Source organism: Podarcis liolepis, assembly GCF_965112155.1.
Source record: "Podarcis liolepis genome assembly, chromosome: 2".
In the NCBI taxonomy this organism is placed as follows: domain Eukaryota; kingdom Metazoa; phylum Chordata; class Lepidosauria; order Squamata; family Lacertidae; genus Podarcis; species Podarcis liolepis.
In genome coordinates this window covers 38,745,185-38,770,691 of record NC_139555.1, presented here as the reverse complement: position 1 = coordinate 38,770,691, position 25,507 = coordinate 38,745,185, and the positions used below count along the sequence as shown (strand labels likewise).

The 25,507-nt window shown below is 40.7% G+C and overlaps 1 protein-coding gene across 4 annotated transcripts in view; it reads left to right on the top strand.

Moving 5' to 3' along the window:
- The window catches only part of MYOCD (myocardin), a 233,328-nt gene that overhangs the window by 119,757 nt on the left and 88,064 nt on the right, over positions 1 to 25,507 (top strand). For 2 of the 4 annotated variants that reach the window (XM_083487486.1, XM_083487488.1), the window contains exon 3: positions 16,358 to 16,598. The exons of 1 other annotated variant lie outside the window; for it this stretch is intronic. In XM_083487486.1, coding sequence (XP_083343612.1) covers positions 16,358 to 16,598 — 241 coding nt within the window. Of the gene's footprint in view, positions 1 to 16,357; positions 16,599 to 25,507 lie in introns of those variants that run through there. One more of the 4 variants, XM_083487490.1, reaches the window with a different exon arrangement.

Genomic DNA, 25,507 nt, shown 5'->3' with positions numbered 1-25,507 from the left:
TCTGAGATTGGTTCAAATGCTAATTTCTAGGTTGAATTTTCCTTGCCTTTTTTACCACTGTGTCTGATTTATCCCTAATTCAGTTCATGAATAAGACCGTAATCTCCAGTCCTGGGCAGCAAGGCTACTTCCCTGAGCCTACAGGACAAAGCAGGTTGGTTGTCACAGCACCATGGAGAGCTCTTAGTCTCCAACAAGGGCTGAGACTAGACTGAGGCCTTTTGCGCCTCTGCCTCCAGCACTCTTAGACTCTGCCCTAGTTTGGAGAACAAGAGCCAACCCTCTGACACTGTGTTGGCCTTCCATCTGAAACACTGTGCTAGTGTTGGAGGCATTTGTGAAACACTTGATTCCTCAGGCCATGGGGAAGGTGGCTGTGAAGGTCCTGACTTCGTTTCTATGTGCCCTGATGCTGTTGCATTGGTTCTGCAGACTCCTGCCTGCCAGCCTCACGTTCAGTGGTCCCCTGATCACCAGAATTTGGCTCAGAGCCAGCTGATAGCTTCTGACTCAGTGTCCTGGTCACTATTGCATGGCAGGATGACAGGCTCAGGCATGTGCTGTCCATCTAAGGTTGTGTACTGAATATAGTTCAGACATTCAAGTATAGAAGAATGAGATTTTCTTCTCGAAGGAAGTCCCAGCTGCTAAAATATTGTGATGTGATACTTTAGGCCACAGAGGGCCATGGTTTGTTATTTAGTCTGGTTGTACTGGTTGTGGAGTCTTCGTATGCTTTGGAAAAAGGACTACACAGCCAGAGGTGGATGCTTTTCACCTGGTTGGTACATAAGGTGCTCCCAGGAAAAAACAACCGTGTAGGTCCCCTAGGAGAATATGGGTAACCTGTCCTTCGCTCAACCTAAGTAAAGTCTCTATTCCTAGACTTTCTGGTGCTTTCTGAATATTTTTCATTATTTTATTAATCAGGCTTGTCATTGTGGCTTTTGTTTCTTCCTCTTCTTCTGGCCTGGTGTAGGAGTTATTTGCATTTAATTTTCCGTTTCAAGTCTCTGCCATGTTTTTTCCCCCCCTTTCCTCCCCCTCTCTAAAAAATAATTTTGTTGTAGTAAAAACGAAAAAGAAAAAAGAAACCCTAGCAAAACAAGCCAGGAAGCAGAGGCAATTACAAAAGGAATGGCTGGACACTTAGGAAGCTTCCTAGAATCCTTAGAGATAGGAAGCTCTAGGCTGAATTACCCTAATTTTCTTTTTTATAAGAGCTATTGACGGTTATGAACGGACTGGTATCAAAAGGTGACGGATTCATACACACATAACCTTCCAAGTGACTGAGGTCTGGTGCAAACATAGTTTTACATGTGTTGTGAGCAAGGCTTCACTTGTGTCGTTGTTTGTGCATGTGGTGCCCAAAGTACATTTCTCTTGGTCCAGTACAAACTTGGAAAAACATCTCTTCTGTATCTGTTTTGAAAAATAGGAAGACTGTTTGGTGTCCTTTAGCTTTACTTAGTTCCCTTTATTTTTAAGCTCCTTGCATTTCTGTCTGACTGAGTTGTATTATAGGGATGATGAGCTGTATATGTATATGCTTGAGAGACAACTGAGCCGAACAGAACCACTTTGTTTCCCACAGTCCAAAAAACAGTGGTGGACCCTGGGGTCTCAAATTTCAGCAGCGCTCTGTGTAACACCAAAATTCGGCGCCTCCCAAGTCTCACCTTCCATTCTGCATCACAGTTGTGGCATCCCCTGTGATGTCTCTGAGGCTCTGCGCCCAGTGTGACCGAAGCAGTTGACTCCCCTAAATCTGCCTCTGCAAACAATATAAATTTACCCTTTTCACCAATTGCCATGTGCTGAAGGCACGTTTGCATTTCAAAAATTAGATTAGGAGGAACTGTTCTGTCAAAAGAGTCAGTCTGTACATGTGGGGGACTACTTCAAAGTCAATAATAAAGCTAATAATAATAATAATAATAATAATAATAATAATAATAATAATAATAATGTCACACAGAGGTCTTGCACAAGTACTCTTTCTCACTCTTGTGCAAGCCTTTGTCAGATAAATATTACCCTTTTGCTAGAACTGTGTGTGTGTGTGTGTGTGTGTGTGTGTGTGTGTGTGTGAAAAGAGAGATTGCCCCTCGCCCTCAAAGCACAACCCACATTTTGCCTGTTATGAAACAGGATACCTAATGCTGTTAATATTTGCCTTTGTGCGCTTCCTCGGGATTTTTTTTTTGTTAAAGGTGCATGTGCAAAGGTACAGTAATGAATACATGTACCCAGAACAGAAAAAAGGTAGTGGATGGTAGTGGTTAGTGATTGAAGGGAGGGGCTTCAAAGTTAAATTGCTACTGTGGATGGCAAGTGTAGGAATAGCAATGAATAGCAATAACTGGGGGGGAAAACTTGGACTGTGTAGAAGCTAACATGACAAACTCAGCTATGAATGCCTTGCGTGCAATATAAGACCACTATCTGGAAGCTGCCCAAGACTGGAGTATTTCTTGTCTAATAGATGTTCATCCATTGTTATGATATCACCTTGCTTCTTGTTAATTTTGTATTACCTGGGGCTAAAATGACAACAACTATCTTACATAATTATACCCCTTTGAAGCTGTGACTCACATCGATTGTATTTGTTTGTTGTGGAATTCAATACCTGTTGTAACAGCATTCCATCTGTTGTGACACTTCCAGAGAGCAATAGTTGATGATCATTTTAGTTATGGAGCATCCAGGGCAGCTGGAAGTGCAAGGCAGGTAAGTCATGAAAGGCCTGGAGAGTTACTGTAGGTGGGAGGAAGGATAACAACTCCTCTGCTTCTAGTCTGTCAGTGAGTTTTTTCAACAGTCCCTTCTCCCTTGCTTTCAAGAAATCATCCCATGCTGCTTGTTCTTTGGCAGTGGTTAGAGAGGTGGGCAGGCCACCTCTCTAGGGCACATAAAGAATCTGCAACTTGATGGGAAAAATGGACTATAACCTCCAGATAATGAAGCAGCCTTGCTGCTTAATGGAGGAAGCACTGGGGAGTTTAGTGAACAGAACCTTCCAAACTTTAATATTATCTATGGAGAAAAACAGATAACCCCAATTCCGCACTCCAGGAATGTTTTTCACAAGGATAAATTCATTACTTTGTTATTCTAGGCAATAAAAAAAGTTCAACTTCCAAAATGTTGATTTCCCACCCCTGTCTTCTCTGCACATATCCACCAATATCAGTTGTGGCAACTAGTCAACTTTCTGAGAATCATTGTCAGCAGGGGAAAGTACATCTGGCCCTGCCTGTCTTTCAACTCCTTAGAGAATCTGGAAGTACCCTTACTGTCTACTACACTGTAAACAACAGCTAACAAGCATACATACCCATGTTTTTTTATCAGCAACATTCTTGCAAGCAGAATCCCAGGAACACAAACATACCACAATAAACATGCAAAGAATGCGATAAGTTTCATCTATGTGGCTCCCTTTTCCTTCCTTTCTCTCTCCCTCCTGGTTTTTCTCTGCTGGTTTTCAAGGTTTTATGGCAAGCCTTGATTACTCAATAGCCACTCACCATGCAATAGTAGGGGATGCATTTACTTCCCCTTGAATCTTTGCTAAGACAAACAGGAAAAAATGGGAGACAAGTGGATGAACGAGACATCTAGACTTACACTGTGTTTGTTTCCATCCAGCGAAAAGAGTTGGAAAGATAAAGGGGCTTGAAAAAGCATATGCATGATCCAGCCAAAGTAAATCACCTAAGTCCCACTAATTTCAGTGGAAAATATTTAAACACATGCATATTATTCCAATGAAATCAACTATAGGACTTAACTTTGACTGTGTTTCATGATTTTGATTGGTTCCTACAAAAAGCCTGGAGTCCCCCCTTACTGATTTGCAAAAGCAGAATAAAAAAATAAAAAGCAAAATAAAAGAAGACACTGGCAATGTTGCCGCTGGAGAATTGGCCAAACCTGGATGTGGCCCCAGAGCTAAAGAAAAAGGTAGCTACCTTTGCTCAGGCAGTGCCCAGAAACAAATACATGCATGCTAGGTGTATGCTTGGGTTTTAGCACGACAAAATCAAGTAAGTTCAAGTTCAAGTAAAGTAGCAGCCACATTCCAATAAAGCAAAGTCAGGAAAGCTGAGGTTAGGTTCCAATGAGACAAGTCCAAGCAAAACAGATAGGGCACTGAATACCTCTGGTACAATATGATACAAGCAGACTAAAATATTATTTCAACCACAAGCCGATTCAGATGGAGTCTTAAATAGAGCCACGGCTAGCTCCACCCGCAGAGGCAGAAGCCTGTTCCATTAAGGGTTAGAACAGGCTTCCTCAACCGTGGCCCTCCAGATGTTTTGAGACTACAGTTCCCATCATCCCTGACCACTGGTCCTGCTAGCTAGGGATCATGGGAGTCGTAGGCCAAAAACATCTGGAGGGCCAAGGTTGAGGAAGCCTGGGTTAGAACCTGCTTCGGTAACCATTAACTCCAGTGCATGGAGACTGTGGTTCTGCTGCGGCTTTGGGCTTGGAGTCTGAGAACATGGGTGCAGTCTCTGTCAGAGTCATAGTAACATGGGCTTCTCTTCCAAGGCCATGGGGATGCCTGGGACAGGTTCTGTGGGGGAAATCCCTTTGCCAGTCTGATACTTCCTCTAAATCTTTGGCTTCATCCTCTGAAGATGGAAGGGTGGATAGGTCATCAGGAAAGGAGCCAAGGTGGTGGTGGTGGGGAGAGCCTCTTATTCTATCACATTCTCTGCACTTGACACAACTTTCTTTGGAAGGAAGCCATTGCAGGCAACAACAAAAGGAGCTGATGGACGAAAAGTTTGTCACTTTCTTTTGCTTCCCTTTCCCTGTGTTTTTTTTAATCACTACCTTAGAAATACCTTTTTAAATGAAAAGTTAATGAGAATGATGTAAAGGCCACATTGAAAGAAGGTCCCTTAATTGGGAGGCTTGTACTCTGTGTTTCAGGTGTCTCACAAAAGATCCATGCAGGGAACTACAGGTCCAACAGCTTTTGAAACATTCCAGGGGTCTAGTGTGTTTCCCTCCCCCCCCCAAAAAAAATATGAAATATTTCAGGTTGTTTTACAAGCATCTGGACAATTCAATAAAATGTACCTATGGAAATACTGTCACTGAGTTTCTGGAGGAAATGGATATTTAGAGTTTAAATTTGCAAAGGGAAATGTATTGCATTGCTCAACCATCAAACCTATTTAACAGAACACCCTGCCTGGTCCATACTTTCCAAAGAACAAGTGAGCCTGTAATGTATGTCTTGGGATTGTGAGTAAGAATGGATTTTAAATATATTCATCAGACTTACTGCCTACCCATTTCCAGATTGCTCAGCAAGTTTCCAATGTAGGAGTTGACAAACACAGAAATTTTCAGTGCATGGAAGTGAAAGCAGGAATTCCAAGAATCAACATTAATAAAATCTGCTTCAATCTGATCCATCCCAGAGACTGGTTAGTTCTTACCTCTCTCCATCCACATGCCTAGATGAGAAAAAAAAAAAAAAACCCAAACCCCAAACTCAAAGCTTATTTATTTCTTATTTTACTTCATAAAATTTATTTACTGCTTGATTGTAGAAAACCTCAAAGTGGTTTACAAAACAGTAATATTATTAGTAAAAACAAATAAAACATTCAAAAAATTAAAACCAGCAATAAACTAAAAACACACCAGCATTCTAAATAGGTGTAGACTTGTCTAAGCAAACATGTTTTTAGCAGGCACCAAAAAGAGTACTGTGAAGGTACCTGCCTGATGTCAAAGTGTAGGTGCTGTCACTCAAATATTGATTTCTTACAAGTGCAAAATGGGTATAATATGGCATCTGTAACAGTGCCAGTTCTGCAAGTTCTGCAGATATACCGTAAGTGGCTGAGTCGGCATATATGAGGTGAGGCAATCCTTCAAGTAAACTAGTCCCAAGCTGTTAAGGGCTTTAATTACTAGTAGTAACTCCTTGAACTTGGCCCCGTAACAAATCAAGCAAAAAGTGAGCTGTGTAGAGAACCAAAGGCATGACTGGGTGAGCAGCATCAGAGACGTCTTATAGCCATGCTCACATATAGGTGGTGATTTCACAACAGCCCACCTCCAAATCCCAGAGAGGCTCAGCCAAGAAGATGAGGAAATTAAATCCTTTGAAGCTGAAGCGGAGGCTTAGTCCTTCAAGCAGAAAAGACTGTAGTGGGCCTGGGTAATTCTGTAGAATCTTATGCTGCAAGAGAGGGGACCTGCCAGGGAAAAAAGAGCCAACAGAAAGGGGGGGAAAGGGTTAGACAGAGCTTATGTAGCACAGTGGCTAAGTGCACGGAGGAATCAGCCGGTTAGTCCAAATCACACATACTCAGCTGTGAACTCATTAGATGGCTTAGGGAAGCTGTTATCTTACGTATTTATTGTTACTGAGACAATGTATGTGAAACACTTTGAATACTGTGTATGATTAGTGTCATGGATGTGTCAAGAGAAAATATTACTGGTTCACTAGTATTATATTTAATTCTGTAAAATATATCCTCAATGGGTACTATATCTACAATATATTTGTTTCATGAGAAATAGTAAGACTGTTGGCTATTGGCAATAAGAGAGACAAAACAGGTCAGACATGGAAAACTTGTGGGAGGCAGGAGTTTTAAAGGCTAGCAGTTAGTGTGCTTACCTGCATCTCCATGCTCAAATTGTATATTTGTTCGAATGGCTATTTTAAAATGCCACTGGTTTCAAAAACTCTTTCTTTACTGCTTTAGCCATAATTGTCATGATGGTCCTCGGTGCCTCATGTGTGCAGTCCCAGTTTTATCTCAAAAGGAGTAGTCTCTCAGTCTCTAAGGCAGAGACCTCAGGTGGCAGATTTTGAATGCCATGAAAACAGGAGTGAACACATGCAAACAAAAACAACACAGCTGGAAGGGGAAATGTTGGGGCAGGGGAGCCTTAGCAATGTATATGGGGGGGGGGAGAAAGGGGATCAAAACAACCTCTTCAGGCAGAGTTTCCACCACCCGGGTGAGACAACTGAAACGGTCTGCTTTCATGTTCTTGCTAGCCTCAGCCCTGAACTTGAAGCAGGTCCTCAGATGTTGAACACAGTGGGCAGACAGATGGAAGGTAGAGACCATTTCAAACATTTGCTGTGTGATAAAACCTATTGGTGTCAACTTAAATGTATATATTTATTTCATTCATTCATTTTGGTATTGGTGTGTCTAGGATGCCAGTATTACAATGGGGTTGTCCTTGTTATATTAAAACTGAATCCGGACAGTTGTGGAGAAGACATTTTTCTTTCACTGTTTCAAATATTTATGGCCCCTTTGTACGTCTTGGTATTAAGCAGAATCAGAAACACTGTAGCAGAGTTGTCTGAAACTTTTACTCAACAGATTTCATCTTGCTTGGAAGAGCCCATGTAAAGCTACCATTGTAATGAGACTTTATGGGTCTTAATATTTATAGGCAGAGAAGAGACAGGACACGTCCTGTTCTGTGTATAGTCTTGCAATTTATATGTTGGCAGCAGTGTATGATGGGAGATGTGTTCTGAGGCTCACAAGTATGCTTAAGCTTTATAAATATGCTAAGTTCAAGCTGAAGTGAGGGAACAGTGTGGAATGTTTTGAGGCCAAATCTGACATGGGGGTTTGCAAGGAGGGGTAGTGAGCCCAGTACGCCAGTGCTACTTGAGTGTGTTGTGAAAGCAGGCGTCTCTAACAGCATGTCATGACCCCCGGCTTTCAGTGAAGCACCCTACTACAGTTAGTGAAAATTAAACGGTTACACATGCTCCAAATTTCAGAATAATGTTGTTCTACTAATATAAAAAGCCTCCACGAGGAGCACCGATGCTGGTGGTCCCAGAGCTTTGACACTGCCTTGCTGGCTCCCGCTCACTATTTTTCACAAACATAAATAATCATAATCCATATAAAACTGTCATATTGGTTCAGCACAGACGTCACCAAAGCCCTGGGCCTAATTCATCAAAGATTTAATGTTCAGCTGCACAAAGTTACTTTTTTATTTTTTTTTGGTGAGCAGATGCAGTTTCCCGGATTGTCCTGTCATCACCAATAACTTTCCACTGGAAAGATGCATCACATCAAGAGTTCCAAAATGCTAAGAAAGATGAATATTTGAAAACACAAGAATAAACAGTTATTGCTAGTTGTTTCTTAATGACATAAAGAAGAGGATTTTTGATGTTTTGGATATAACTGTGGATGGATTGCCATGCTGTTGGACATATTGCATGCCAAAATTGCTGGGGGGGAAATCTTAATAAATCAGGAGGGGAATTTGTGTGGACAACTGGCCCAGCAAAGCCACAATGGGCTATTATTATATTAATGGGAAGTTATACCACTTAGGAGACATCATCATTATTATTATTATTATTATTATTATTATTATTATTATTATTATTATTTGCTTTAAGATGCTGTGTACTCACCCTTATTTTTGCAGCTGAGAATCTTATATCTAAGTTTGTGAACATCTCATTGTTCATTAATTGAGGAGGAGGTTGGCAGCTAGAGATGAATACATATGCATATTGGATCATTGTTTCCAATGATAATGCATTTTCATAATTTTAAAACTTAAATCCTACATTTTTGTGATCTTTTATTTGAATGTCCATAACTTCTGTGTGTGGTAATAGTGTGGCAGGTTGGAAGAGGGCTGGTGTGCTCTCAGTTTTCTGCATTCAATGGGCCAGATCAGGAAGGAAGCATTTCCCGTCCTCAAGGAAAAGAAATTGTTTTTAACTTCTGTAACCATTCTAAACTGATACTTATATTTTCCAACCTGCACTCTTGCTACAAATGAATGAGGTTCTCCTGTGGTCATGAAAGTAGGCTGAAGTACCAAAATGGAGACCTTTATGTAAACAATGGACTATGTGAATATCTGTGTGGTATGCTTAAGCCAGTTGAACCCTTGTGTACTCAATTTTTTTTTTTCAAATTCTTTTTATTTTTATTCCACAAAGACAACATGCACACAAATAATCAACAAAACACAAACATACAAAGAAAAATACAGAAATTCTCAATCACAACAAACAAAAAGAGCACACAAAATTCTTGTTTGCGTAGTTTTTTCATAACATATTTCTTTGTTTTGGGACTTCCTTCAGCCTGACCGCGAATCATACGAAGTCAATAAATACGGTCGCACGTTTCATCCTTTATATTGTCATTATATCCATTGTTGATCTCTGTTTTCCTTATACAATAACCTTAGTCTATCACAATACTTCTCTAAACCCCCTTAGCGTTATTTGCCCATCACTGATGTTTTCCAGATAGTTTGCATATTTTCCCCAGTCCCTGATAAACACTTGATCTTTTATATATCTGATCTTTCCCGTTAATTTATCTAGCTCTGCATATTCTGTTAATTTGCATCTCCACTCCTCTACTGTTGGGGTTTCTTCCTGTTTCCATCTTTGAGCTATTAAGATTCTAGCTGCCGTAGTCGCGTAGTATGTCATTTTGCAATCCTCCTTCCTTATTTCTCGTTGTAGTATTCCTAGTAGGAAAGTTTCTGGTTTTTTCTTAAACGTGTACTTTAATATTTTTTTCAGTTCTGTATATATCTTTTCCCAGAACTGTTTTATCTTCCCGCACTCCCACCACATGTGGTAGAACGTGCCCTCTGCGTCTTTACATCTCCAACACTTTTTGCTAACCTTATACATTTTTGAGAGTTTTACAGGTGTCAAATGCCACCTATAAAACATTTTCATAACGTTTTCTTTTATCGCCGTACACGCTGTGAAATTCAATCCATCTTTCCATAGTCTTTCCCAGTCCTCGTATTGTATACTGTGGCCTACGTCTTTTGCCCAACAAATCATCACTGATTTCACCTCCTCGTTTCCCAAATTCCAGTCTAACAGCATCCTATATGCTTTAGATATATTTTTCACCTTACTGTTTATTATTTCCGTCTGGAATTTTGAGTCATTGTCTACATACCCTCTTTCTTTGATGTCTCTGCTGAACATCTGGTTAATCTGTTGGTGACTAAACCAATCGTATACGTATTCTCTAATCGTCTCGTAGGGTTTAATTCTCCATTTCCCATCCACTTTAGTTACTAGTTGGTTGTATGTTACCCGGTTACCTCCCATATTGATGGTTTTCCTATTTATTATTTCGAGTGGTGCTAACCAATGGGGTGTTTTCGGTTCTAGTATGTTTTTATATCTCTCCCACACTTCTATTATCGGTCCTCTAAAGATATGATTTCTGAATCCCCTGTGTTTTCTCGTTTCACTTTTCCACATGTAGGCATGCCAGCCAAGGTGGTTATCGAAACCCTCCAGATCAAGTAATTCCGTATTCTCTAAATTGACCCAGTCTTTTAGCCAACTTAGACATGTCGCCTCATAGTATAGCATAAGATCTGGCAGCGCGAACCCCCCCCTTTCTTTTACATCTGTAAGCAATTTGAATTGGATTCTGGGCTTTTTGCCCTGCCATATGAACCTCGAAACTACTCTCTGCCATTCTTTTATAGTCTTACTTCCTTTTATTATAGGTATGGACTGAAACAGAAACATCAGTCTTGGTAAAACATTCATCTTTATCATGTTTATTCTTCCCCATAAAGATAGTTTTAGACGTCCCCATTTCTCTAAGTCTTTCCTTATTTCCCTCCATACCGGCTCGTAGTTATTTTTATAAAGATCCATATTTTTAGATGTTATCCAGATGCCAAGATATTTGACTTTCTTTACCTTCCCTATCTGCCATTGCTGTTGGATTAATTCTGTTGTCTTTGGGTCCACATTTTTATATATCATCTTTGTTTTCGTCTTATTTAATTTAAATCCAGCCACCTTTCCGAATGCTTCTATCTCTCTCATTATCTCTCCTATTGATGTTAATGGCTCTTCCGTCATCACTACTAAGTCATCCGCGAAGGCCTTGGTTTTATAAACGTTCTGACCTAGAGTCACCCCTTTTATATTACCATTCTTCCTTATAGAATTTAGGAGGGTTTCTAACACTGTTATAAATAGTAACGGAGAGAGAGGGCATCCTTGCCTTGTTCCCTTCCTTATCTCAATCTCTTCCGTTATTATTCCATTTACAATCAACTTGGCCTTCTGTTCCGTGTATATTGCTTTCACCCCATTGTAAAAGTCACTACCTACACCCATGTACTCCAGGTTTCTCAACATAAAGTTCCATACCACATTGTCAAACGCCTTTTCGGCGTCAATGAACATCATTGTAACTTGTTTGTTAAACCTAATAGACAGGAATTCCAACATGTCCACAATGTGTCTTATGTTGTCTCTCATCTGCCGACCTGGCAGAAATCCCGCCTGATCCTTATGAATAACATCTGCCAGTACATCTTTTAATCTTCTGGCCAGGATTCCTGCGTATATCTTATAGTCTACATTCAACAATGAGATTGGTCTAAAATTTCTGACTTGGGTTAGGTCCGAATCTTGTTTGGGTAGGAATGTGATAAACGCCTCTTTCCAGGTTTCCGGGATTTCCCCTTTCTTTAATATTATATTCATTGTCTTTTTCAGGGGTTCCACTAGGACTGATTTCATTTCCTTATAATAGCCTGCCGTGAACCCGTCTGGGCCTGGGGCTTTTCCCCTCTTCAAATTTTTAATTATCTCCTCTATTTCCTTGTTTTCAATAGGTGTATTCAGTCTTTGTTTTCCCTCCAGTGGAATTTTTTGTCCCCCTTTATCTCTCAGGTATCTTTCTATCTTCCTTTGTCCTATCTTTTCTTGGTCATTGTATAAGTTGCCATAGAAACTCATAAACTCACTCCTTATTCCTTTAGGGTCTGTTCTTTCTTCCCCTTCTACTATTATTTTATTAACTATCCCTTGTTCTTTCCTTTTTTTAATTTGCCAGGCAAGCCATTTGCCTGGTTTATTAGCATGTTCAAAATTCCTTTGTTTAAGTCTTTTTATATTCCATTCCACCTCCCTATTTATTATTGTGGCAAACTGGGTTTGAAGAATTTTTATTCTTTCCTTTGTTTCTGTACAGTTAGGTTTCTGAACTAGTTTTCTTTCGTTTATCATTATTTGTCTTAGAATTTCCTCTTTATTTCTTTCTCTGTTCCTGTTTTTTATTGCATTCTGTTGAATGAAAAATCCTCTTATGACCGCCTTGCTAGCATCCCAGACTGTACTTTCTTTCGTTCCTTTGCCCCAGTTATCCTTAAAGTATTCCGTCAATTTTTTCTTTGCCATTTCCACCACCTTTTGATCATCCAACAGGTAATCTTTTAGTCGCCATCTGTAGGATCTTTTCTCATAGCTGTCCAATTCCATCTCTAGTGGGTTATGATCTGAGATTACTTTTGGCTTTATTTCTATATTTTTAATTCTTGGGCATATTTCTTTAGAAATCCAGATCTGATCTATTCGAGAGAAGGATTGGTTGGGTTCTGAATAGAAGGTGAATTGCTTTTCTAACGGGTATCTCAAGCGCCAGATATCTACTAATCCGCAGTTTTCCACCATAGAGAAAAAAGATTTTGGCAACTTCCCTTCTTTGTTTGCTCTATCTCTAAGTCTGTCCATTTCAAGTGAGACGACTGCATTCATATCCCCCATTAGAATTATTTTTTGGTCAGCATATTCCATTAATTTTTCTTCTAGTTTCTTGAAGAATTCAGTTTTGCTGCCATTCGGAGCATATATCCCCACTAACAATATTTTTTCTCCCTGCCAGTTGATGTTTACCGCTATCATCCTCCCCTCCTCATCTTTAAACATTATTTTTGCTTCTATCTTATTACTGATATACAATACCACACCTCTTTTTTTTACCCTATCCAGGGCTTCATATTCATTTCCCAACCGTTTGTTGATTAGCACTTTTCTGTGCTTTCTGGCCACATGTGTCTCCTGGAGACAGATAACATCCAAGTTTTTCCTCTTTAGACATTGTTCGATTTTATTTCTCTTTCTTTTATCATTCATCCCATTAACATTCCAACTCCTGATTTTTAACCCCATAGCCCGTATATTACCCTTTTGTTATTTTTGAAATTTTCTATCCGTTATATATTTTCTGGATCCTCTGTTTCCTCTTCTTTCTCCTCTTCCTCCTCCGACTCATCCTCCCCCCCTCCCCCTCCTCCAACACTTTTAATTCTTCTGGTAATTCTTCTGGAGAGGCTCCCTCCACTCTTCCTACCTCTTGAGCTTCTGCTTTAAGTTCCTTGTATTTCCTAAGGAATTTCCCGGTTTCTTCAGAGTTTATCAACTTATGTTTTTTACCTCTATATGTAAATGTTATCCCTTCCGGGAATTCCCACCTAAACTCCACCCTATTCTTCCTCAGTGTTTGCACCAAAGGTTTATAAGCATCTCTCTTTTTAAGCAATCTTATTGGGACGTCTTTAAAAATAATTATATAATTTCCGTCTATGTTCAATCTTTTTTCTTTTTTCTTTTTTCTCTATTCCTTTGGAGGATCCTGTCTCTCACTGCTTTGTTATCAAATGTAATCAGACAATCACCCGGAAATTTCTTTGCTTTTGTTGTGTTAACACGCATTCTAAATGCGTTTAGTATACTGTTGGCCATTTCTTCTACAGGCAAACCCATCCATTCTGCTAACTCCTTCGTTAGCTTTTCTTTTATATTCTCGTTCTGTGTCTCTGGAATTGCTCTCAGCCTAAGATTTACCTCCCTTTGCCTCAATTCGTTCATTGCTATAATATCTTTTATCTCTTCCTGTGTCTTACATATTTCCGTCACGTCTGCTCTGATCTTCTCCTTCTCTCTTCTAACCTCTCTTATCTCTACCTTTGTCTTTTTCAAACCTTCTTCTGTGAGCTGCGTTCTCCTAGCTATTTCTTTTATTTGGCCCTTAATTTCATTCACAGTTTCCTCCATTTTTCTATCTAATTTCCCAATTCTATTGTCCACCGATTCTAGCTTATGTTCAACATTTACTTGACTTTGTTTAATCTCTGCAAACATCCTCAGAATGTCTGTCTTAAAGTCCGTTTCCTGTTTAGAGCCTCTCCTCTCTACAGGTGTACCCCCATTCGTTCCCTTCCTTCCTGTGTGAGACATCTTGTATTTTATGTAATCCTTTTCCCCACCGTCCCTTTCCACCCGCGTTTATCGTTCTTGATCTCTCCCACAGTTTCCTTACGTTCGCTTCTTTCCCTTATTATAATTTATCTCTCACCCCGTAATTATCTTTTCAAAGACCGAATCTGTAGTCTTTGAGTCTATGGACAATAAGTTATAAACAATAAACTATGAACTCTTATATAACACTCCAAAACAATGAAATTAAATTAAATCTTAGCAGATTATCGTAGCGAATTCTCACAGTTCTGGTCGTGGTCTTATTTATCAAACAGAGTCTGTTTATAATTCAAAAATAAGTCTTTAGGGTGTCTGATATTCCCAGCGGCAGACTACAATTTCCAGAGACCGATGCTTCTCCTCTAGTTCGCCTGTCGCTTAGTCCATAAATTGCGGGAACTTCGGGGAGTTTAACAAAGAAGGAGGGGGGTTGGGTAGGTAGGAACGGGAACACAACAGGTATCTAATGTGAGGGGGAGGGGGGAGAGCCAGGAGGAGGAAGGATAGAAGGTCTAAACGCCACTCACATGCTCCATTTTGCCCTCAGAAGCTCTCCCAATTAGCCCCCGCTTCCACCCCAAATCTGCATCCACTCTTACCAAATCTTTAAATTGTCCTCAGAGTTCGCATTTCTAACTCTTGTCCCCATATGCAGTTCCTGATAAAGTGTATAGTTCTCTATAGAACGCTGACACGTAATATCGTAATTTCGCTTTTCTCCGCACAAACGCTGCGCTCCTATTTCAAATGGCGGCGAGGCTTCTCTTCCGAAGTTGCCCGTAACCTTCCCAGCCTCCTACTCGCCAGTAGAATCAGAAATCGCCAAAAGTCAGGGACCTCCACTCTCCCTCTCGCCTGGACCCTTCCGGTTTCTTTCCTTTCCCCTCTGAAATTCTTTTCTTCCCCTTCTCCCTTTGTAACAGCGTTACTTTCATGAGGGGGGGGAAGCCGAAAAAGAGACTATGTTTCCGCCCGGGCAAGTCACTCACTTTCTTTTGTACTGCGTTCCTGCCGTGTCTTAGTTGATTTCGGCCACCCGCTGAACTCCATTCATCTTTCTTTGCTACTCTGAAACTTCTTTGTTTCCCCTCTTAGCCACAAAGTTGCAGATATCGGAGTCTCCTTTTTTTTTTTGAAAACAAGCCGCTCTTCCTGCAAGCGCAGGGCTTCGCTATCTGAAGGTAAGAAAATGGCTCCCCGGACCCGCTGGATCTTTCCGCTACTCTCGTCGCCTCTCTCGGGGTTACCTGGTAGCCGGTTTGATCCTTTCTCCGGTCGTGCTGGGAACTAGACTCTTTGAACACCCTTCCAAAGAGTTTGAGGGGTCTCCGCGCCCTGGAGTCGCCCCAATCCTTCAGAATAGCTCGGGCTTCACCACGCGGTGCAAGCCCTTGCTTGCGCTGGGATCGCGGCTCGCCGGAAGTCGACTGTGTACTCAATTTTTATCCTGTCAGGTAGTAGGTAGAGTTAGCACATTCAGGACAGTGTGGTCACACAAATATATTTTCTGCATAATCAGTAAATGTGGGCATTGGCAGCATTTTGTCTTTATCATCATATTCCAGTAAACCCTGATCCACTGCTGGTTCAATACTATGTTGCCCCTCCAGTGGATAGTGAAGGATATACTGTTGGATTTAGACTAGGTAGACCCAGAATCAAATTGCTCTTCACTCCCACTCCCAGCCATAGTTACTATGACAGTCACTTCCTCAGTGATTTTTATTACTTTACTTGTATTACTCCATCAAATTTCAAAGTGAGAAAAACATTGACAGCTATGTGAGCTCCAGTGCATAGAGCCTTGTGGTATAATGGTCACTTACTTGGTACCTGGATGGGTGAAGGTTGAGACCCGACATGGCAGCTCTCCTGTCTTCCTGGAAGCCACACCATTTTTTTGTGGCCATTGACCCCTTCCCCTGGCTGCCGCAGAGCATCCTGGGTTCCCGCCAGACCCAGTTTTGAATTCTGGAACAAATGGTTGGTTGCTGATCCACACAAATCCATTACAGGTAAAATGATATATGGCAATATAATACCACAACTAGATAGGAAATGGAGGGGACAAAATTCTTGACTCTTCTGTTGCCATTTGAAGCAGTTGAAGTCAAACTGTATGACTATCTAGCCTCACTTTTGAGACACAGAATGTATGGCAATTATTGTGTCCTCAATGCAATTTCCATGTGTTCTGTCCTGCCTCCAGTATCATATCAAGTCATATATCAACTTTTCTCCTTACAGCTTTTTGTTGGAGTCCCAGTTCTTAGAAAGCGTGGGACTTTCAAAGTAGAGGAAGAGATATCTGACAAAGTCCCTTCAGGCCTAGTGATGAATGGTGTGATTAAACAGGAGCTTTCAGACCAGAAAAATGCACCCAGTGGAAATTCAGAAGTGTTCCTCAAGGACTGTGTTTGCAGTGAAGTGAGAAACTTGAACCTTCAGTCATGTACCCAAGTCCCTACATTTGCTGAGAGCAAGAATGGTGAGTCCTTTTCCTAAGAAATCAGAGAGAAAGACATAACATGCTCTGAATATGGCAGCAAGGTGCATACATAAATGCAAAAGTATGGTGCTACTTTGGCATATGGTGAGATACCTACCTTTCTGATAAACAGACTTTAAAACTGCAAGCTGTGAGGAAAGAAGTGACTCTTAAATCCTGACTCTGTCTTTATGGGGTTGCCTTTGAAAGGTGTCTGTTGGTCCCAAATCATGTTGTCAGAATATTGTCTGGGACAGGTCAGTCAAAGAAATCGTTATGTGCCTGTGTGATCTGCATTTTCTGCCACTTTGCTTCTGGGCTCATTTCATGATGGAGGTTTTTTTTTTGCTTTAAAGGTCCTTAGCACCTTGCTGCCTTTTTTATTGATTAATTTTATTGGATGGTTTCTGTTAGCATTTTAATGGTTTTGATTAGATTTTTTTATTGTTTACTGCAATGCATTATCATAGAATCTTTCCCCACAAAAGCCAACCTGAACTCTTCTTTGTGTGCCCCCTCCATGAGAGGCCCAGAGGGGGTAACACAAGAACAAGCCTTTTCTGTGCTGGCTCCCTATTTGTGGAATGCTCTCCCTAGGGAGGCTTGCTTGGTGCCTTCATTACATTTTTTAGGTGACAGAAAATGTTCCTCTATAACCAGGCCTTGGGCTGATTGAACATTCTATGGCCTTTTTAATATGTTTGTGGGATGGGGTTATTGATTTGTGTTTGTTTTATTATGTATTTTGTGTTCTCATTTTGTATTTTTATGTTGTGAACCACCCTGTGATCTTCGGATGAAGGGAATAACAACAACAACAACAACAATAACAATAATAATAATAATAGCAACCACTGTGGTGTGCTTGCAAGAAGATAGGGTATACATTATATTTAATAAAATAAAATTGCATGTTATGTATGGACCATGTGCTAGATGCAGATGAAAGGAAGTGTAACTGCATAAGCGTACACTAGAGTTCAGAGGATTCGGCGTAATTATTCTTGAAAGTGAGCAGGAGTGATATCCTTCACTCACCAGGATGGCATATGTTAAGGTTATTCATGCTGCTGGCAATATAATAGTCTTTGTAATGGAAAGGTTAAGAAGTACTAGTCAGTTTTGCACCATTTTGATTGCATGAGCTAGTAGATTTTTGAATTTACCTAAATATTTCAAGGACACATCCTGCTTTGTGTTTGCCTTTTGTTTTCCCAGGACAGTTTTTAAAGAAGCTAAGTTAGGAATTTGTGGCCTTGGATGTGGAAAATCCAGGTTCATATCTGGAGATTGCTATAGGTCATTTTGGCTGCAATCCTAGGCACACTGACCTGGAAATAAGCCTGACTGAACCCATTGCAGAAGGTCCCAGGTTCAATCTCTGACATACCCACATCAGGCTAGGTGAGACCCTTGCTTGAAACCCTGGAAGTGTAGACAGTGCTGAGCTAGGTGTAGACAATGCTGAGCTAGGTGGTCCAAAAGTATAAAGCAGCATCCTATGTTTCTCAATAGGACTCAATAGGAGTCACTTCTAAATAGAATCATATAGAAATGATTTTTTTTTTCTTAAGTTATAAGAGTGGCATAGTTGTTCTGCTCCATGTTCCTGCTCTTTTCCATGACAATCCATTAATGGTGGGATGAAGTACTGTGTGTGTGTGTGTGTGTGTGTGTGTGTGTGTGTGTGATGGTGTCTTTCCACTGTCTTTTTGCTTGACCTGCCTCACAGGGCTGTTGTGATTCTAAAGTGCCTCTTGAGCTACTTAGGCAAAAGAGAGGATACAAATGTGGTGAAACAGACTCCCTCCAACTACATATTCCCTGACCCACTTGAATGAAAGACAAGAAATTGTAAGTGTCCATCTGGTTTGAGTTTAAAGTAATGTGCAGAAAAGGTTGCATGTTTTCAAGGACCTTGTGCCTAAGTAGTAGATTGTACCACAGTTTATTACACAAATTGAGCTTTTTATTGCTCAGCTTTGTTGATCTGCCAGTTGGGATAAAGAACACAACGTACCCCATGGTCCCTATCAGGGAAAATTAGAAAGCATTCAGTTCTGCTTAAACTATGAAGTATCAGGGAAAGTTGTAATTAAATCCAGAGAGCGAGTGGCAGACATGCTGGTGTCTTTAAATCAATAACTATTTTGGAAAAGTCTTATAAGTTAATCAATTGGAAAATGACAAAGATGTGTGAGTCCAAAACACCAACAAATTACAGTTCTGAGAAGGTGCACGAGGACTGAATCTTAGTAGGTTTTGAGAGTAAACCTGGACCCCACTAAGGCTTTCTCTATAGGCAAGCAGCCTCTGTGACATGCATGTGTTTCAATTTAAATCTTTATTGTGCTCAGAGTGTGCTTATTAAATGATTATCTTGTCCCAAGATCATTTTAGCCTTTGTTCCACATAACCAGGTAGTAGGTGTATGTGTAGGGAGATTTTCTGCATTAGGTTTGGAGCTCAGATCAAATAAATACTGCAAACAATGTATTGAACTCAGGTGACAACTAATCCCCTGATGAGATATTGTCCCGTGGCTTGAACTTTGCAGCCGGGACTTTAATGCCACTTAAATCAGAATGTAAGAACTGAAAGAATTCCAGGAATGTGGTGATATAAATTGTATTTTTAGAGCTGTGAATGACTTGTGAGAGCGAAACAGCACGGTGACTAAAGATAGCACAAGTCAGTTTTTCCATGATTTATCACAAGAACTTTCACCCTAAGTAAAAGTCATTTAATGTTGTGATAGCAGCACACACAGGCTGGCAGGATTTCAAACCAAGTCATTCATTGCATATTTTGTCACAGGAAAATGTTTCCATAACATACTAGAACTCCAAACTGCATTTCATCTGCATACAAGTGCCACTTGAGAGCATTGCCTAGAAACATCAACTAAGCATGAGGTAAATGGTTTGTAATTCTCCAGTGGCCACAGTCTCTTAAAAAATAAAATAAAATCTACAGAGTCATTCCCCTTCATGGTCCTAAAATACATCCCTCGGCTAGTTTTCAATACAGTCAGTTAAAGATCTTGCGTCCTGCCATGGGTCAGCTTGATTCTAAGTCAGAGATCGGATGGCTTAAGTTACTTCACAAGAGAGATGTTGCCTCTGAAGCATCTACCAGGATCAACCAGAGACCTATGAAAAGCCTGAGGAAGGGTCATAGCTTAGGGGAAAGACCATAGACCATTTGTTTTGCATGCAGAAAGTCTCAGGTTAAAACCCTAGCATCTCCAGGTAGGTTAGGAAAAGATTCCCTGCCTGAAGCCCTGGAGAGCTGCTGCCAGTCTATGTAGACAGTACTGAACTAGATGGACCATTGGGCTCATGAGGGAGCATCCTATGTTCCTATGCTAGGTCATATCACGCAGTGTCTTGCACGTAATAGTATACAGCAGACATTTAGCATGCAACTGAATCTTCCCGTAAGGAATAAGCCCCACTGACTTCAAGGCATTCAACTAAATTTTATTCAGAGTAGACCAATATAAAGTAATGGTGCTAACCTAGGCACGTTCATTAATTTCAGAGGGTCTACTCTGAGTAAAACTTAGTTGAATACTACCCAAAAGATTTGCTTCTCAAAATAAAGTTGTTTAATTTGCACTATAAATCTAGATCCAATCCAATGTTATTGAAGGGTTTGCAGTTGCTTGCTTGGATCGATGGAGGATAGCAAGGGCTAAGTGTGTATTGAAACAAACACAAATGTAAAATTTACATCCATTGCTCTGCCTACTTTTGCCTCTGGCCCTTCCCACCATTGGGCCGTGGCCCTTGGAAGGCTGTCCAAGGTTTATGAAGCTAGCTTATTCCAATAAACTATAGTCAAGACACAAAAACTACATTTTAGTGTTCAGACATAGGACTAAACCATGGTTAATTGAAAATGAAGCTTCTCTCTGTTCATCATGGTTGAACCATGAGGATGAGGGGAGCACACAAGCCGAAGGTTGTGCATGAAATGCTAAACCATAGTTTAGCATTGCATCTGAACCCAGGTCATTGTGATTCCTATAGGACAACAGTCTGACATGACAAATCTTTAGAGCAATCCAGGTCAGTCATCTGAATCAACCCTTCTTTGGATAGAGAATAAAAGGAGGATGAGAGAAGAAACAGTTTATTCTTACAGGGTCCATGTCTCAGAAGCCAGGCTGGGCTGCTGACTTCTGTGCTATGACTAAACACACTAGAGGAGAACAAGTCCTTTGTGGATCCAGAGGTCTGTGCCAGGGACTGTGAATGGCTATTGTTAGCTGCGTAGTGACAGCCATGAAGCCCAAGGTGACTGAGGATTTGCCATAGTTAGAGCAATTCTAACCCCTTCCCCAAGACTCTTTATATGAATACGACTAATGTAGCCTCTTTCCCCGCCACTTAAGAGCCCTGCACATGTTGCACTGCTGTGCTTGCAAACCGCCAAAGCAGCTTTCTGAAAGGCTTGTGGTTACTAAAAAGGATGTTAATAAAGCGGGAAGAATCATAATAATAGCGCAAACATGACAGATTCCTTCCTGATGGACGCACACATCCCATAAACATAATTGTCACTGCAGGGTTCTTGCCAGAATTCCTGAAGGTGTTTTCAAGCGAACTGCAGTCTTACTGCTAAGGCTATTGGGGGTTGGTGAGCAACACTCATCTGTTTGCAATTGAAGACCAGTTTGCAAAAGCACATGAGGTGGCTGTTAGGTCAGTCGCTCCTTCTCTTGGAATAGAAATAATGGCGTCCTCTTAATACAAATAGCACAAGTGCTTAATTTCTAAAATGAGAGGTGCCTTAGCATCATACTCTTGGGCTGTCATTCCGCTTGTGTGCATGTGGGTGCCCTTGTGGCTCCAATGCTGAAAATAAGACACACTTTGTATGCTCAGAAACACTGTGTTTAATTATTACTCCGCAGATGTCAGGAGTCAGGACTGAACTCTGGCATTGAAAATGGATTCTGAAAATGGATTCAGATCTGGTCATGGATATCTCCTTCTCTTAACCCTTCCCCTCTCCCCTCCAGTGTTAGAGCTTTGGTATAATCTTTGGAAATGCACTTTATTTTATATTATATTTGCTACTGCAAACTCTGGATTAAATTATCGTTCACAATATGCTAGAAAGCACAGCCCTAACCATATAGAAGTTCTGTAGTCCAATAACATGAAAATATGCCATGAAGAGTATGCCTATCTTTGGTGTTTTCTGCTCTGCTCTTCTTTTAATTCTCCACACATCTTAATTTTTGCAATCTTATCTACACACACACACACACACACACACACATACACCCACACACACAGGTGTAAGCTCCATTGGATACAATGGTCTGACTTCTGAGCAAAAATGCATAAGATCGCTCTGCAAGTAGATATGTTATATGACACAGAGGAGCTATGCTTGTTTCCTCAAAAGTACAACAGTACTGACAACTTGTCATACGTGAAGAGAATAACTGTTTTTTTTTATTTAGAGCAATATATAAAACTGCTTATTTAAAAATCTAAACAGTGTGCTTAAAGCAATATAAAACAATTCTCAATAATATGGAGATAAAATTGGAAAAACAAGTATACGTAACAAAATTATTGCACTGCTTTTTCTGAATTACAGCAGGTTTCACATATAGTGGTAGTAGAGATTAAAGCAGAATTTGTTTCAGTTGCTTTGTGGGATTGTATCCCTGGCACACACCAGTGGCGAGATGTGTGGTATATATATAAACCAGTGGGGTGGTCACTCGGTGAAGTTCAGCAAAATATTACACCTGCCCATTTATTTTTCATTGGTTTTTGTGAGGATCTAGGCTTCCAGCTGACTTGAGCATTTAGGGCAAAAGTGGATATCCTGTGGACCTCCAGATGTTCAACAACTCAGATGCCCATTCAGCCCCATCCAGCATGCCCAGTACTCAGGGATGATGGGAGTTGCAGTCCAGCAACATCTGGAGGGTCATAGGTAAGCCACATCTGACTGAGGGGACCTGAGGCAGAAAGTCAATCCATGCTTTCCCGCTGAGTTCTGTCCAAAGTGAGGAATTGCAGAAAGATAAACCTCATTTGAAAGATTTGCATGAGTAAACATTTATTAAACAAGTCAGCCTCACGATGACTAAGTGGTAACCCCTAGACCTTTTAAAGATTTAAGTTGGTCAAACCCTGGTCCTTTGGTCTGAGCTACTAAACGGACTAAGTGTATGGCTTTCCTTATGCTGTGGACGTACCTGCCTTACAGGTTTTTTAAATGTTTAATTATTATTTTTATATATGTTGGAAGCTGCCCAGTGTGGCTGGGGCAACCCAGTAAGATGTGTGGGGTATATATAGTAAAATTTTCATTATGGAACGGGACGTCCCTATTTTCATTGGAGAAATGTTGGACTCTTATCCACATTGGGTCATTAAACCTTGTTTCAAAATGAAGTCATAGCAGCACAAGGTTGTGTGCAAAAGGTTCCAGGTTTAGTCCATGGTATCTCCAGTTAAAAGCAGTAGTAGGTGATGGCAGAGTCACTGTGACACCGGGGAGCAAATAGCAGTCAAAGTAAAAAGCAGTAAGTGGATGGAAAAATCGTTTGACCAGCTGTTAAGGAGCTTCCTATGTTTCTATGTCTCTCTTGCTCTTCCTCACTTCCTTCCTTTTGCATTATGGAACTTATTGTTGCCACAAGCTTCTTTCCCATGCTGGCTCCTATACTCTTTTGACCACCAAGGCTACATTCAGTTTTCCTTATTTGGTAATGAATCTAAAAGTGGCCTGATCCCACCAGGTACCAGTATGCAATTTTAAGGCAGGTGCAAACAAATGGGAAACGGATCCCTCCATACCTGCCCAGCTTTGTGCACACTTTCTCTGAAGCACCGTAAGACCACTATTAAGAAGAAGCTCCTGCCAACCTAGCAGTTTGAAAGCAAGTCAAAACTGTCTGCGGACAAACGTCGGCTCCCTCGGCCAGTAAAGCGAAATGAGTGCCGCAACCCCAGAGTCGTTCGCAACTGGACTTAACTGTCAGGGGTCCTTTACCTTTATTGTGCTAAGTATGGCAAGGCAACCCAGGCAAAGAAGCCAGGAGATTAAAACTTCATCTCTTTTTAGTAGCTGCAAGGCGTTTAGCCCATTGCATCTAAGCACATTTAGCAACTCTGTTCTCTTTTGCCTTGCTATTCCATTTTGTCCCAGCAGACTTTGAAATGCGCCTTTGGCTTTTTCCTGATCAGAGTGCTCTTCTCCCTTAGTCTCGCTCTTATAGATGGGTCACATTCCTTTGCGCTCCTAATAATCGCAAATCAAGCAAACTGGGCCAAAACGAGTGTGCCTCTACTATCGAATGTCAAAATATGATCAAGCCTGGCAAGCCTCCGGCAGAGCATTAAAAATAGCTTACTAAGTTACACTGTGAAAATCACTAATATAATTAGACTTGTGTGTCTGATCCCATTAATGGGGGAAAGCTAATATGGTGATTTCATGCAATACTGATGGAAATCAATAAAAGGATATTTTGGGGGGAAGAAAGCACGCAATTCTATTATTTAAGGCATTTTGTACAAAAAGTTAGAAAATAACATTTAACTTGTATGTCTCTTGTCCAACTCAATAAAAGTTATTTTGCATTGTTAAAGCTTTTGCTCAAGTTAAACTAGAATGAGACTACAGAGCAGTTCGGTTTCTGGGCTCACCCTTCTCAGTCATGCAGAATAGTCAATTCCAAAGAGATTGGGGGGGGGGGGATCTCTAGTGCATTTTGCTATGACTTCTGATTAGTACAGTTGGGCCCAATGGATTTATGTTGTATAGATTAGAACATGGAGCCTGGCTTTTGGGTGCGGGTATGGGTATTTACAGCTTTCTATGGTTATTTTCTGCTAAGAGAGGAATTAGCATTTGTTTTCTTCCTAACATTTGTGAAAGTTTCCCAATATTGCTGAATATCATGCTTCATCAGTAGAAGAGTCCTTAGACTAAAATCTGACATATGAAGGAAGCAGAGGGGCAGGAGTAGTAAAGGGCATACTGTGTATCAAAGTTTTCTATATTCTGTGTCAAGAAAACTCAAACTCTACAAATAGAATGAATTATGCTAGTGAACTATTTTCTTCTAGGCTTGCTTTGAGTTTTGTTTCATTTTAGTATTGCATGATCTCTTTTGCTTCCAAAATCAGTTTTCAGAAAACATTCACAGGGACTTAATGAGAAGGTGAAAAGAAGGTTTGAGAATTGGAGCTGGAGTGGTATTGGGACAGAAACTTGGAGCTTTGGTTTGGAATAATGAGCTCCCGTTGCTCGGTCCCTGCTCCTGCCAACCTAGCAGTTCGAATGCACGTCAAAGTACAAGTAGATAAATAGGTACCACTCTGGCAGGAAGATAAATGGCGTTTCCGTGCGCTGCTCTAGTTTGCCAGAAGCAGCTTAGTCGTATTGGACAAACGCCGGCTCCCTCGGCCAATAAAGTGAGATGAGCACCGCAACCCCAGAGTCATCTGCGACTGGACTTAATGGCCAGGGGTCCTTTTACCTTTTTTTAAGAGGTTAAACAGTGCATCAAGGTGCATCTCCTGACTAGTAGATGCCTGCTCAGATCTCATCTGGCTTTTAAAAATTCACACCTATGGCTTCCATATTCTCAAGCTTATTCTGCAACCTTGAGGGCTGGGAACCTGCTTTTTAAAATAAAGGTGAAAGTTTGAATCTTGAAGTGCCGGGTTCTGAACCTTGTACCAATTTTCCTGTTAGCTTAGTAAACTGGCAAATGTGCTGAGTACACATGGCCCTGGGAATAATATGCTTAGGAGCTTGGGAAGATGCTAGAATGCCTATTGCTTATCGCCTATCAAAGATATGCGTATGTGATCTACTTCTCACAAATACTCCAGTCATTATCTCATCCATTTCCTTTTGCCCTT